This window comes from Neofelis nebulosa, chromosome 10 (genome assembly GCF_028018385.1).
Source record: "Neofelis nebulosa isolate mNeoNeb1 chromosome 10, mNeoNeb1.pri, whole genome shotgun sequence".
Taxonomy (NCBI): Eukaryota; Metazoa; Chordata; class Mammalia; order Carnivora; family Felidae; genus Neofelis; species Neofelis nebulosa.
In genome coordinates, this window is record NC_080791.1 from 57,709,508 (window position 1) to 57,723,416 (window position 13,909).

At 37.7% G+C, this 13,909-nt stretch overlaps 1 protein-coding gene across 3 annotated transcripts in view; it reads right to left on the reverse strand.

Annotated features, from left to right (window-relative positions):
* Positions 1–13,909, reverse strand: part of PPME1 (protein phosphatase methylesterase 1) — a 90,234-nt gene that overhangs the window by 11,263 nt on the left and 65,062 nt on the right. For all 3 annotated transcript variants that reach the window (XM_058687800.1, XM_058687801.1, XM_058687802.1), the window contains 2 exons: positions 10,876–10,941; positions 7,348–7,471 (listed from right to left, as the gene is read on the reverse strand). In XM_058687800.1, the coding sequence (XP_058543783.1) occupies positions 7,348–7,471; positions 10,876–10,941 (190 nt within the window). The remainder of the gene's footprint in view (positions 1–7,347; positions 7,472–10,875; positions 10,942–13,909) is intronic.

Below are 13,909 nucleotides of genomic sequence, written 5' to 3' on the forward strand. Positions count from 1 at the left end.
CATATTATCCAGCAATCTCACTTCTGGGTATATATCCAGAAGAAGTGAAAGCAGGGTCTTGAAGAGATATTTGCAGACCCATGTTGATAGCAACATTACTCACAACAGTCAAGAGGTGTAAACACTCCAAATGTTTATTGATGGATGAATGGATAAACAAAATGTACTATATACATATTACTTAGCTTAAAGAAGATTTTGTCACATGCTACAACACAGAGGAAACGTGAGGACGTTTTGTTAACTAAAACAAGCCAGTTACAAAAAGACAAATACTGATTCTACTTCTATGAGGTATCTAAAGTAGTGGAATTCATACAAACAGAAAGTAAAATGGTAGGTATGGGGGAAAAGGGAAATTGTTTAATGAGTATAGAGTTTCAGATATGCAAGATGAAAAAGTTCTGGAAATCTGTTTCACAACAGTGTGAATACTACCGGATTATACACTTAAAAATGATTGAGGTGGTGGGGCGCCTGATGGCTCAGTCAGTTGAGCATCCATCTCTTGATTTTGGCTCAGGTCATGATCCCAGAGTAGTGGGATCGAGCCCTGCATCAGGCTCTGTGCTGAGCATGGAGCCTGCTTAGGATTCATACTCTCTGTCTGTCTGTCTGTCTCTGTCTCTCCTGCCCTTCTCCCCTCTTGCGCACTAAAAAAAAAAAAAAAAAAAAAAAAAAAAAAAAAAAAAAAAAAAAAAAAAAGATTAAAGTGGTAAATTTTATGTTATGTATTTTTTAAACCAAAATATAAAAAAGGAAAGAAAAAGATCATGGGGTGGGTAGTCAGGAAACTTGGGTCTTCCAGTTCTCACTAAAGTGCTGCATGGGCAACACTTCCCATTTATGAGCCATTTCTAATAGATTTCCATAGAGACAGCAAGACCCTCTTAAATGCACAAGGTACTTCATATGCAAATGACAAATTTAAGGTAAGGGAACTTCCAAGGATAATAATAATATAAAAAGAAATTTTAAAAAAGGAGTTCATCTCAAGTCCTAAAAATGTAAAAATACAAAATCTGGATAGAATTAAGAGTTGCTCCTGTATTTAGGCTTATGATAATAAATCTTTTCTCTGGAGAGATGGATCATAAAGTTAGTTTAGTTTGGATGCCTTCCTCTGACAAATGGTAATAAAACAGATTGATGTAAGAAACAAAACAGATGAACACGGGGGGAAAAAAGAGAGGCAAACCAGAAAACGGACTCTTAACTACCAAGAACAAACTGAGGGTTGCTGGAGGGGAGGGCAGAGGGATGGGTTAAATGCGTGATAGATATGAAGGAAGGCACTTGGGATGAGCATGGGATGTTATATTGTATGTAAGTGATGAATCACTAAATTCTACACCTGAAACTAATATTACACTGTATGTTAACTACTGGAATTTAAATAAAAACTTGAAAAAAGAAAAAAAAAGAAAAAAAACCAAATCGATGTAATGAGATCTACTTGTTGGCTAGGAGAAGCAGAAAGCTGGCTACCAATTTTCCTGGTATGTTCACCTGGGCAGGATGCGATTCTCCACACAGGGCATCAACCACAGGCTTTGCATTATTTTTCAACACCTCACTTGAAAAGAACTTAAGAAGATAGGCTTTGGGTCAGTCAGGCCTGACTTAATGCAAATCCCAGCTCCACCATCAACTAATTCATGGTGGGTCCCTTGGGAAAGTTACCTAACTTCTCCAAGCCTGTTTTCTTAGTTCTTAAGTGGGCAACACAAAATCTCAAAGGATTGTTGTAAAGATGAACTAAAAATACTCATGTATGTAAAACAAGAGGAACATGGTCTGGCATACAACAAGTAATTAAAACACCAAAATCTTAAGAATATGGGATTTCAATAATCTTGAAAAAGAAGAACAAAGTTGGAAGACTTACACTTCCCGATTTCAAAACTTACTACGAAGCTACAATAATGAAGACTGTGTACTTGCTTATAAGGATAGGATATGGATGGATGGATATATATATATATATATATATATATATATATATATATATATATATATATATATATATAAAATGGAACAGAACTGAGAGTCCAGAGACAAAGCCTGGCATTTATGGTCATTTGATTTCCAACAAGGGATGCAAGACAAGTAAATGGGAAAGAGAGGTCTTACCAACAAACAATCCCGAGACAGCTGGACATCCACATGCAAAAGAATGAAGTTACACCCCCAACATCATACTATACACAAAAATTAACTCAAAATGGATCATAGACCTAAATATAAGTGCTAAAACTAGAAAACTCTTAGAAGAAAACATACACATAAACCTTTGTGACCCTGGGCTAGGCAAAACCTTAGATATGGTGCAACAAAATAGTAACTAGATAAAATAAATTTCTTCAAAATCAAACTTATGCACTTCCAAGAACATCATCAAGAACATGAAAAGACAATCTGTATAACAGGAGAAAATATCTGCAAATCAGGGACTTGTATCTAGAATATATAAAGAACTCCTACTATTCAATAAAAAGATAAAATACCCTACTGAAAAAATGGGCAAAGGATCTGATTATAAGCCCATCTGATTATCTGATTATATCTGATAGTAAGCCCATGAAAAGATGCTCAACATCAATAGTCATCAGGAAAATGTAAACCAAAACCACAAGAAGATACCACTTCATACCCATTAGGATGGCTACAATCAAAAAGAGAGACAATATTACAAGTGCTGACAAGGATGTAGAAAACTCATACACTAGTGGTGGCAATATAAAGTGCTGCAGGCATTTTGGAAGATAGTCTGGCTAATCCTCAAATGATTAAACACAAAGTTAGCATCCGCAATTTCACTTGTAGGTGCATACCCGAGAAAAATAAAAACCTATGTCCACACAAAAACTTGTACACCATTGTTCACACCAGCATTATTCATAACAGACAAAAAAGTGAAAACGATCCAAATGTCCCTCAACTGACGAATGGATAAAAACTGTGGTCTATCCATACAAAGGGATATTATTCAGCTATAAACAGGAATGAAGTTCTAATATATGCTACAACATGGATAAACCTTGAAAACATTATGCTAAAGTAAAATAAGCCAGTCACAAAAGACTATATATTAATGATTCCATTTATATTAAATGCCCAGATTAGGCAAATCTAAAGAGACACAAAGTAGATTAGTGGATGCCTAGGGCTGGGAAGGTTGAGGAGAAATGGGAAGCAACTGCAAACAGGTATGACATTTCTTTTACAAGTGATGAAAAATGTTCTAAAATTAGATTGGGATGGTTGCACAATTCTGAGACTCTACTAAAAACCACTGAATTGTATACTTTGGGTGAGTTACCTCTCAATAAAACAATTTAAAAAAAGAGAGATTTACACGTAAAGGAATACCTCCTGAACAACTGAAGTTTATTGCTTTAAGGACCAAAAATTAAAGTTTCCCTTTTCTTTTCTGTATTTTAATCATTTTGTATTAGACATCACCCCCCACCACCAATGTATACCTTGTATTCTTTCACACACCAAAATGGATGCAATAGAACTCTTATGTATATCTCAGGATCATTTCAAACACCACTTTTTATATTATGTTGTAACAGAGATGCCCCTAAGAGGGGCTCTAAATGGCCCCTGGCTACCATACTTTAGAAGTTGTGACTGTTGCCAACTAATCTTTGACAAAGCAGGAAAGAATATCCAATGGAGTAAAGACAGTCTCTTTAACAAATGGTGTTGGGAGAGCTGGACAGCAACATGCAGAAGAATGAAACTAGACCACTTTCTTACACCATTCACAAAAATAAACTCAAAATGGATAAAGGACCTGAATGTGAGACAGGAAACCATCAAAACCGTAGAGGAGAAAGCAGGAAAAAACCTCTCTGACCTCAGCCACAGCAATTTCTTACTTGACACATCCCCAAAGGCAAGGGAATTAAAAGCAAAAATGAACTACTGGGACCTCATGAAGATAAAAAGCTTCTTCTGCACTGCAAAGGAAACAATCAACAAAACTAAAAAGCAACCAACAGAATGGGAAAAGTTATTTGCAAATGACATATCTGATAAAAGGCTAGTATCCAAAACCTATAAAGAACTCACCAAACTTCACACCAGAAAAACAAATAACCCAGTGAAGAAATGGGCAGAAAACATGAATAGACACTTCTCTAAAGAAGACATCCAGATGGCCAACAGGCACATGAAAAGATACTCAACGTCACTCCTCATCAGGGAAATACAAATCAAAACCACACTCACATACCACCTCACGCCAGTCAGAGTGGCTACAATGAACAAATCAGGAGACTATAGATGCTGGCGAGGATGTGGAGAGACGGGAACCCTCTTGCACTGTTGGTGGGAATGCAAATTGGTGCAGCTGCTCTGGAAAGCAGTGTGGAGGTTCCTCAAAAAATTAAAAATAGATCTACCCTATGACTCAGCAATAGCACTGCTAGGAATTTACCCAAGGGATACAGGAGTGCTGACGCATAGGGGCACATGTACCCCAATGTTTAGCAGCACTTTCAACAATAGCCAAATTATGGAAAGAGCCTAAATGTCCATCAACTGATGAATGGATAAAGAAATTGTGGTTTATATACACAGTGGAATACTACGTAATGATAAAGAATGAAATATGGCCTTTTGTAGCAACGTGGATGGAACTGGAGAGTGTTATGCTAAGTGAAATAAGTCATACAGAGAAAGACAGACACCATATGTTTTCACTCCTATGTGGATCCTGAAAAACTTAACAGAAGACCATGGGGGAGGGGAAGGAAAAAAAAAAAAAGGTTAGAGAGGGTGGAAGGCAAACCATAAGAGACTCTTAAAAACTGAGAACAAACTGAGGGTCGATGGAGTGTGGGAGGGAGGGGAGGGTGGGTGATGATCACTGAGGAGGGCACCTGTTGGGATGAGCACTGGGTGTTGTATGGAAACCAGTTTGACAATAAATTTCATATTAAAAAAAAAAGAAGTTGTAACTGTTTCTGTTGTAGTCATTAAGTTTAATTTGCATTATTAACATTTTCTCCATCATTTTATTTATTTTTCTTTATTGAGATATAATTGGCATATAACATTGTGTAGGTTTAAGGTGTACAATGTGTTGATTTGATACATTTATATATTGCTATACTGTAACACCACAGTGACAGCTAACAGCTCTATCATGTCACATTATCATTTCTTTTTTGTGCTGGGAACAATTAAGACCTAGTCTCTTAGCAACTTATAGTATTGTTGCCTATAATTATTATGCTGTGCATTAGCTCTCCAGGATCTATAGATCTACTAGTTGCAATAAGCAGTTTCTGTTGTTTGGGGTTTGTGTCCTTCCTCAAGTGTAGATTGTTTTAGCTATACTTCTTATTGCCTCATGTGTCTCAGTCTTCCCTCCTAATAAAACTGCTGGAGTTTATTAAACTGCATATAACTGGGCTTATAAAAAACTGCAAAGAAAAAATGAGCTGGAGTTAAATATCAGAGGATCTGGATGTGTTTTAGTGCTAACATTTATATGTGATTGTAGGCAAGTATCTGTACCTGACTTATAAAACAGTGATAATATCTATAATGCAGAGCTAAAACGAGAACTCGGGACGATAAATGTGATGCATTTAGTATAGTTTGCAGTACATAAAAGACAAAAAGTAATTGGCAGTTTGTATCAGAGTCTCAAATCTACTAAATATTACTCGATTACCTTGGGCAAGTCTCTTCATCTCTTGAGTCTCAGTTTCTTTTTTTTTTTTTTTTTAAATTTTTTTTTTTAATGTTTATTTATTTTTGAGACAGAGAGAGACAGAGCATGAATGGGGGAGGGTCAGAGAGAGGGAGACACAGAATCCGAAACAGGCTCCAGGCTCTGAGCTGTCAGCACAGAGCCCGACGCGGGGCTCGAACTCACGGACCACGAGATCATGACCTGAGCCGAAGTCGGCCGCTTAACCGACTGAGCCACCCAGGCGCCCCTCTGAGTCTCAGTTTCTAACTGTTAACATGGGAGAAAAGATCTCTCCTCACCTCACACAGTGTAGGGAAGGCAAATTAGTCATGCATTATTTATGTTTTTGTAAACTCCAAAGAGGTACAACAAATTATTTATTGATCTTAAGGATGACAGAAAGAACCTCATTAAATTAAAAATACTGTTTGATGAACATACAGTTGATGCTTGAACAATATAGGTTTGGACTGCACAGGTCCACTTATACGCAGATTTTTTTCACTGAAAACAGTACAGTACTGTAAATGTATTTTTTCTTCTTCATGATTTTCTTAATAACATTTTCTTTTGTCTAGCTTACTTTATTGTAAGAATACAGTATTTGATACATATAAATATACAAATTATGTACTAATTAACTGTTTATATTATTGGTAAGGCTTCTGGTTAATAGTAGGTTATTGGTAATTAAGTTTTTGGGTAGTTAGTAGTTATACTTGGATTTGACCGTGGGGGGGGCAGTGTCCCTAACTCCCATGTTGTTCAAGGGTCAATGTACTCTCCTCCTTGCTAACAGTAGCATCTCCAAATGTAAAGGGATATGTGGTGTATACCAATTCCATTATTTGCCATTAGTAAAATGTTTATAATCCATCCCAGAAAGTCTGCTGCTCATGCTCACAACCATTTCCAAGAAAAAAAGTACTCTTTCCCACTATTATCCTCAAATCAAGTGCTCAACAAGTACTCACAGGACATTTGCTATGCACACAACTCCAAGCTAAATAATAAGGAAATTCATATAGAACATCAGATCCTGTGCTTAAAATACACAGGTTATTTTTGTTGGGAGACAAATTATCGTGAAATTAGAGGGCATTGATTATGCACTCTAGAGATGACTACAAGAGACCATAGTATCTCTGAATGTGGTTTATGAAAAACAATTCTATAACTCAGCCATGACTTCAAAAAAGAGTGTTAAGTTATGTCATACAGACTCTCAGTGCTATACTGGAGAGGGACTGATATAAAATGAGGTCAGAAAACATCCCTTAAGAGATATACCTTGAAAGATAAGTCAGATCTAATGGGCTTAGCATAGACTAGTAGGAAATGAGATTGTCTCATGAGATAAACTTCAGGAACAGAAGTAATGAGGTAAGAAAGAGCCTGATGAGAGAGCAAGCTGTTTGAGGGGAGGGTATATACTGTGAAGTTTTATGTTCCAATTTGTCAGAGCTATCAACGGTGCCTTATATCCTATAGTTAACCTAAATATCTATAACATCTTCGCCCCCTAAAATATCCAATGGCAAAAAAAGGACACGTCACCTCCCCTTCCCTACCCCCACACACTCTGAACCATTCCATACTCCATCCTTCCAAGAATGCCGGCTTTCACTCACCTCCATGTCATCCTCCTTTTTCCTCTTATTTACTGACTCACTTCCTTCTTCGTCTTCTTCTTCTTCCTCTATGATTCCTTCCACTATAGATTTTGAGCCTTCTGGACTTGTAATTCCTTCACACCTAGGTTTTTTTTTTTAGAAAGTGTTACCATATATCTCTCTATTATATACAAATTATCTCAGAGATACTGATACTTATGGTCTTTTAAAATCAAATGTCAGTTAAAATTGACCATGCTTCTGGGAGAAGGAGGATGTGAAAAATGTGCATTTTAAAATGTATAGAAGTAGGCCAGGGCTATGGAAGGTCATGGCCAATGAAGGACTATACTCTGAGGCCTGGTTTCCAGTTCTTGCACCAATACTGACCCACAGAAGGGAGTAACTAACCATTCCTTGAGTCATGGTGGCAACAGTTTTACTGGTATTACCTTATATAATTCTCATAACAATCCTATGAGGTAGCCCTGAAAAGTTAAAAAAAAAAAAAAAAAAAAAGTCCAAGATCACCTGGCTCATTAGTACATGAGGCTGGAAGGCAAATCCAGGCCCAATTAACATGACAGCATGGTACTTTTCTACTGTACCCTGTTTACAATAGAACAAGTCTCAAACAGAATGGTAAAAGGCCCCCACTTTTAATTGGCTAATAGAAACTGGCAATTACAATAACCATAGGGAGCTGAACCTTGGAGATTAGAACATATGATCCAAACAATTACTGTTGTTTTTCCTCTAAAAAACAATGTCTCTTATATAATTAGGTAGAAAAATTATTATTATATGACCAGCTGGTACCATAATTCCTTTTAGAAAGAACTTGTTGGAAAAAGTACACTGACAATATTATAGGTAAAAATCCCAAGAGCCTAGGTAGCAGCTAGTGCTAAGGTCTGTTCTGCATGATAAAGAAGAATCTGTTATTTTGTACTTGATAGGGAGAGTGAAGGGAGAAGAGAAGAGACAATGAGATAAAAAGAGGTGGATAAACTGAAGGGCCACTGAAACTTCAGTGGTGGATTCTTAACAGTTATCACTTGTCCTTCCCTGTCTCCTCTACCAATCTCAGTAAAGTGTATGTTCATAAAATATTTTGTCAAGTGGGGGGGTTTTCTATGGGACTTGAGGTGTCAAATTTCACATCTAGGGTCAAAGTAGTATAACAAAGAAACAATATGTACTTTACATTTCCAAGCTATGGATTAGGAGGTTCAAGGGAATTTCACATAGATCAAGAAGGGCAGGAAGGTTCCATCTGATATCTATGTGACAATTAAAACATACACTATATACACAAGTTTACATATTAAGAGAAAACACTTAAATTTACATATTAAGTAAAATTTTACAATCACTGAACTACCTGAACACAAGCCATATAACTTCCTCATGAAATGCTTCATCACTACTTAAACAAGTCAGATCTTAAAATATTTAGGCATTAAAAAGTGGGCAGTCTCACAGCTTATTTGAATACTGCATGTGCCTGTCAGATATTACTACTCAAATTGCATTTTTAGGCATAAAATCCATAATATAGGGCTTGAAGTCAAATACACAGGAGACTGAATTTGAGCTGTTATTCACTAGCTGTGTGATCCGGGGAAAACTACTTTACCTTTCTGAACTTCTATTTTCTCATCTATAAACCAATACTTATCTTAAAGAGGTACTGTAAAGACTAAATGAGGTAGTGCAAATGAGTTACTGAATCCACATAATGGTCATCAATGGTTACCAACACTCAAAAAAAGGAGATAACCAGACATTACGTGCTTCCTATTGGCAGTATGTATCCTCACAAACAAAACGCCAAAATAACAATAAATAAACCTGAACCTGACCAAATCTCTGGATCTAACTAACAATTTACAAACAATACAGGGCACACAAAAAAAAAAACCAAACACAAATTGGGGCGCCTGGGTGGCGCAGTCGGTTAAGCGTCCGACTTCAGCCAGGTCACGATCTCGCGGTCCGTGGGTTCGAGCCCCGCGTCGGGCTCTGGGCTGATGGCTCGGAGCCTGGAGCCTGTTTCCGATTCTGTGTCTCCCTCTCTCTCTGCCCCTCCCCCGTTCATGCTCTGTCTCTCTCTGTCCCAAAAATAAATAAAAAACGTTGAAAAAAAAAAAACCACACAAACAAACAAACAAACCCAAAAACCAAAAACTTGGGGTGCCTGGGTGGCTCAATTGGTTAAACATCTGACTCTGGGGTCTGACTCTTAATTTGATTTCGGCTCAGAACATGATCTCATGGTTTTTGAGACCCTCATAGGGCTCTGTGCTGACAGTGCGGGCCTGCTTGGGATTCTGTCTCTCTCTCTCTGCCCTTCCCCCACTTGCTCGCTATCTCTCTTGAAATAAAAAAATAATAAAAATTAAAAAAATAATAATACAGAGAAGAGAGAACATATTAAATTACACCTTCAGGAATCAATCAGCAAATCCAGATTGTGGAAAATTCTACAGGGCAAACAACCAGGTTTCTTCAACAAATAAATCGCAAGGAAAAAAAATGAGACAAAAGTGGAAACTAAATTAAAAGATACTTAAGAGATATAGTCAATTGATATATATCACTTTATTGTAATTCTGACTTAAACTGTAAGAAAATTATTTGTGAGACAATCAGAAACATGAATACTGAATAGACATTTGATGATATTAAGGAACTATTTTTTTAGGTGTGATAATGGTACTGTGATTGTGTTTAAAGTGTCCTTACCATTGGAATATATTTCAAAAAATGTTGTGCTTAGGGTAAATAAATAGGGGCACAGATGAAAAAAGACTGGCCATTAGTAACTGTTGAAAATAGGCATTATGTACATTGGGGTTCATTGTATTATTCTACTTTTATATATTTGAAAATTTGCATAAGGTGAGGTCTTAAAAATGAGGTGTATATAAAATACCTTGTACCCAGCAAATAGCAGGCATTCAATAATACCATTATCATTTTCATCAACTCCTGTGATCCCTGTTGTTCCCTTGGGCAACATTTTCTCAATTCATCTAAAGTTCATTTTCTGACTACATAGCAATACCCAGGACTCATGTAACCCTATCCAAGAAGATCAGCTGGGCTAAATATTCTTAGCTTAGCCATAGAATCTGGCTTTCACTCAGGTTATGCTAAAGCTTTTATACTGTAATTTCCTCACAATCAGGTTTGGCTAAGAAGGAGATTATTACCAGAATAAAATGATCACTTCTAGCACTAGAATGGACACTTAATTTTTAATATCCATTCTCTGGGATTTTTCACCTTTTAACACCCAGAGTTACATTAATATGGTAGTCCTGTATTATACAGGCTTTGGGATTTCTTCAAAAAAAAAAAAAAAAAAAAGTAAAGAAAGAAAAGCTATGCCGCTAGCCCGGCTGAGCTCATTTGTCAAAATTATCTAAAATAATAAAGGCATTCAGGATGGTAGGACAGGTGTATAACAAAAAGCAATCTGTAATTCTCTCACCATGTTTCAGTCTCTAAAGAGCCCAATAGGGAAAAAATAAGACCTACTGTTTGACTTGGCCAACCATGGAGACACGGGCCGACTCCAAATTTCGAATCTGACCACTCTTCACACTAGAAAAGTGAGAAGGGAAAGAGGTTATTCAGCAACCATTTTATCACGTCACTAGGGTCAAACGAATAATTCTGCAGATTCTGTGGAACCTACTACAAAGTTGTGTTTGCCAATATAGCTTACTATGGAGATAACCACTACTTCCTACCTGGTTATTATGGCTATAAGCCAAGTAGTAAAAATTAGGTTAAAGACATTCAAGTCATTTCAGTTCTGCAAATATTTACCAGGAGGATACTATGTGCCAGGCCTATGTTCAAGAAGCACCTAATTCAGGGGGGAGAAAGAAACACAGATAGTTTCAGTATAACAAAGGCAAGGTTCAAAGGAATCACTTGATTCTGAATGAAGACATTAAAGAAAGCTCCCCAAAATGTCCTGCCTAAACTGAGGAGAAAAGGAGTTCAGTGGAAAATAAAAGAGGATGGTCTCGCGCTCTCTCTCTCAAATAAAATTTAAAAACGGGAGCCTGGCTCTGGGCTGATAGCTCAGAGCCTGCAGCCTGCTTCCGATTCTGTGTCTCCCTCTCTCTCTGCCCCTCCCCCGTTCATGCTCTGTCTCTCTCTGTCCCAAAAAATGAATAAAAAACGTTGAAAAAAAAAAAAAAAATTAAAAACGGGAGCCTGGGTGGCTCCGTTGGTTCAGTGTCCGGCTCTTGGTTTCGGCTCAGGTCGTGATCTCAGGGTCATAGGATAGAGCCCTGTGTTAGGCTCTGTGCTGAGCGTGGAGCCTGCTTAAGATTCTCTTTCTCCTTCTCCCCCTTTCTCCAGCTCAAGCTTGTGCTCTCTCTCTCTCTCTAAAAAAAGGGGGGGGGGGATGGGCAGAGCATTACAGACAGAGGGCACATTGTGAACAAAGGCACTGTGATGTGGAAAAGTCAGTAGCATAAGGACAGAGTGCAAGGAGAAGCAGGGGAAAGCAAAGGAGGAGTGTGAATAGGAGAAAGGGACAGGTGGGCAGAGATGAGTTCTTAGAGGGCCTTGCATGCTATGATATAGAATTCAGAAGCTTAGATACTATTTTAATAGATTAGGCCTCTCAGTTATCTACCTACATATGACTAAGGGCCAAGCAAAACAGCTTCATGTCCCAGGGGGAACTGGAAACACTACCTGAAGCAGGCAAATCAGAATGCATTTTTTTAAATCTAATTTTTTAGCTTAAAAAATCATGTAAAATTTTATTTATTTATTTATTTTTTAATTTTTTTTTCAACGTTTTTTATTTATTTTTGGGACAGAGAGAGACAGAGCATGAACGGGGGAGGGGCAGAGAGAGAGGGAGACACAGAATCGGAAACAGGATCGAGGCTCCGAGCCATCGGCCCAGAGCCTGACGCGGGGCTCGAACTCACAGACCGCGAGATCGTGACCTGGCTGAAGTCGGACGCTTAACCGACTGCGCCACCCAGGCGCCCCTTTTTTTTCTTTTCTTTTCTTTTTTTTTTTAAATCATGTAAAATTTTAAAGGGCAACCCCTTTAGATAAAGACATTGCTTCCTATTTTAATGATAGATGTGATCAAAACTATTCATTTTTCTATCCACCAACAGATCCACCAACTGAATTTTCCATCCACCAACTGAACCTACAGAATCTACAAATCTACCAGTATTTATAAATCACATACTCTCCCTTGATGACTGTTTAATATATGAAACACCTCTGTCCCTATTCAAGGCCAACCTTAGGAACTGGTTTGCATCTCTTCTTGCTATAAATTATTATCCTATGTGTCATCATTTTTTTTCTCTAGCGGATATTATAAGACATCTTTTAAAAACATTCTCAACCCCACATTCACTACTAGATACCATCCCATTTTTCTGCTCTCCTAGACAACAAAACTTCCCAAAAGTTATCCTAAAAAATAAGTTATCTTACTTGCTTTCTCCATTTTGTCATCTCCTATCCTTTCCCCAACTAATATCCTCAAACATATATTTGGAGGGGGGGTTATCGCCTACTTATTTTCTGTGATTGTCTTTGTCAAGGTCACCTTTACTCATGCCAATTAAAAAAAAATTTTTTTTTTAATGTTTATTTTTGACAGAGAGAGAGACAGAGCATGAGCTGGGCAGGGGCAGAGAGAGAGGGAGACACAGAATCTGAAACAGGCTCCAGGCTCTGAGCTGTCAGTACAGAGCCCAACGTGGGGCTCGAACTAACAGACTGTGAGATCATGACCTGAGTTGAAGTCGGACGCTCAACCGACTGAGCCACCCAGGCGCCCCTCAGGTCAATTTTAATGGTCATTTTTTAGTCCTCATCTTAACTGATCTCTCAGCATGTGACACAGATGCTCTCTCCCTCCTTCTATAAACACTTGCTATACTCCTTTAGTTTTCCTTCTATCTCACCAACTGTGACTTTTCAGTTTCCTTTGTTGGATCTTTCTCTTTTTCCCAAGCTCTAAATATTGTGGAGTTTCCCAAGGCTCAGTTCTTGGAATTTTTCTATCAATATCAAATCCCTAGGTGACTGCATTCAATCTTTTGGCTTTAAATATTATCTATGTAATAATGATTCTCCAATTTATCTCTAACTCAGCCTCTTCTAACTAGTATAGACCAGTAACTACTTGACATTTCTGCTTAGAGGTATAATAACCATTTCAGTTTATCCAAACAAAAATCCTGATTCCCTGACTCTTTACCTGCTCCCAAATCTACTTCTCTTTGTCTCCACCATTCACCTGATTGCTTGGACTAAAAATCTAAAAGTTATCCTTGAATGCTGTACCTCCTCCTACCCTCACCCCTCATTTCTCTCCTGACATCCGATCTGTAAGGCATTCCTGTCAGTTGTATCTTCAAAATACATTCCAAATATGACATATTACTTCCTCTGTTGTCATCCTAGTCTATGCTTACCATCATTACTCTCCTATACTACTACAATTGCCTCCTAATCAATTTCCCGCTTCCATTATCACACCCATCCCTTTCCCTTCCCCTAGTGTTTTCCT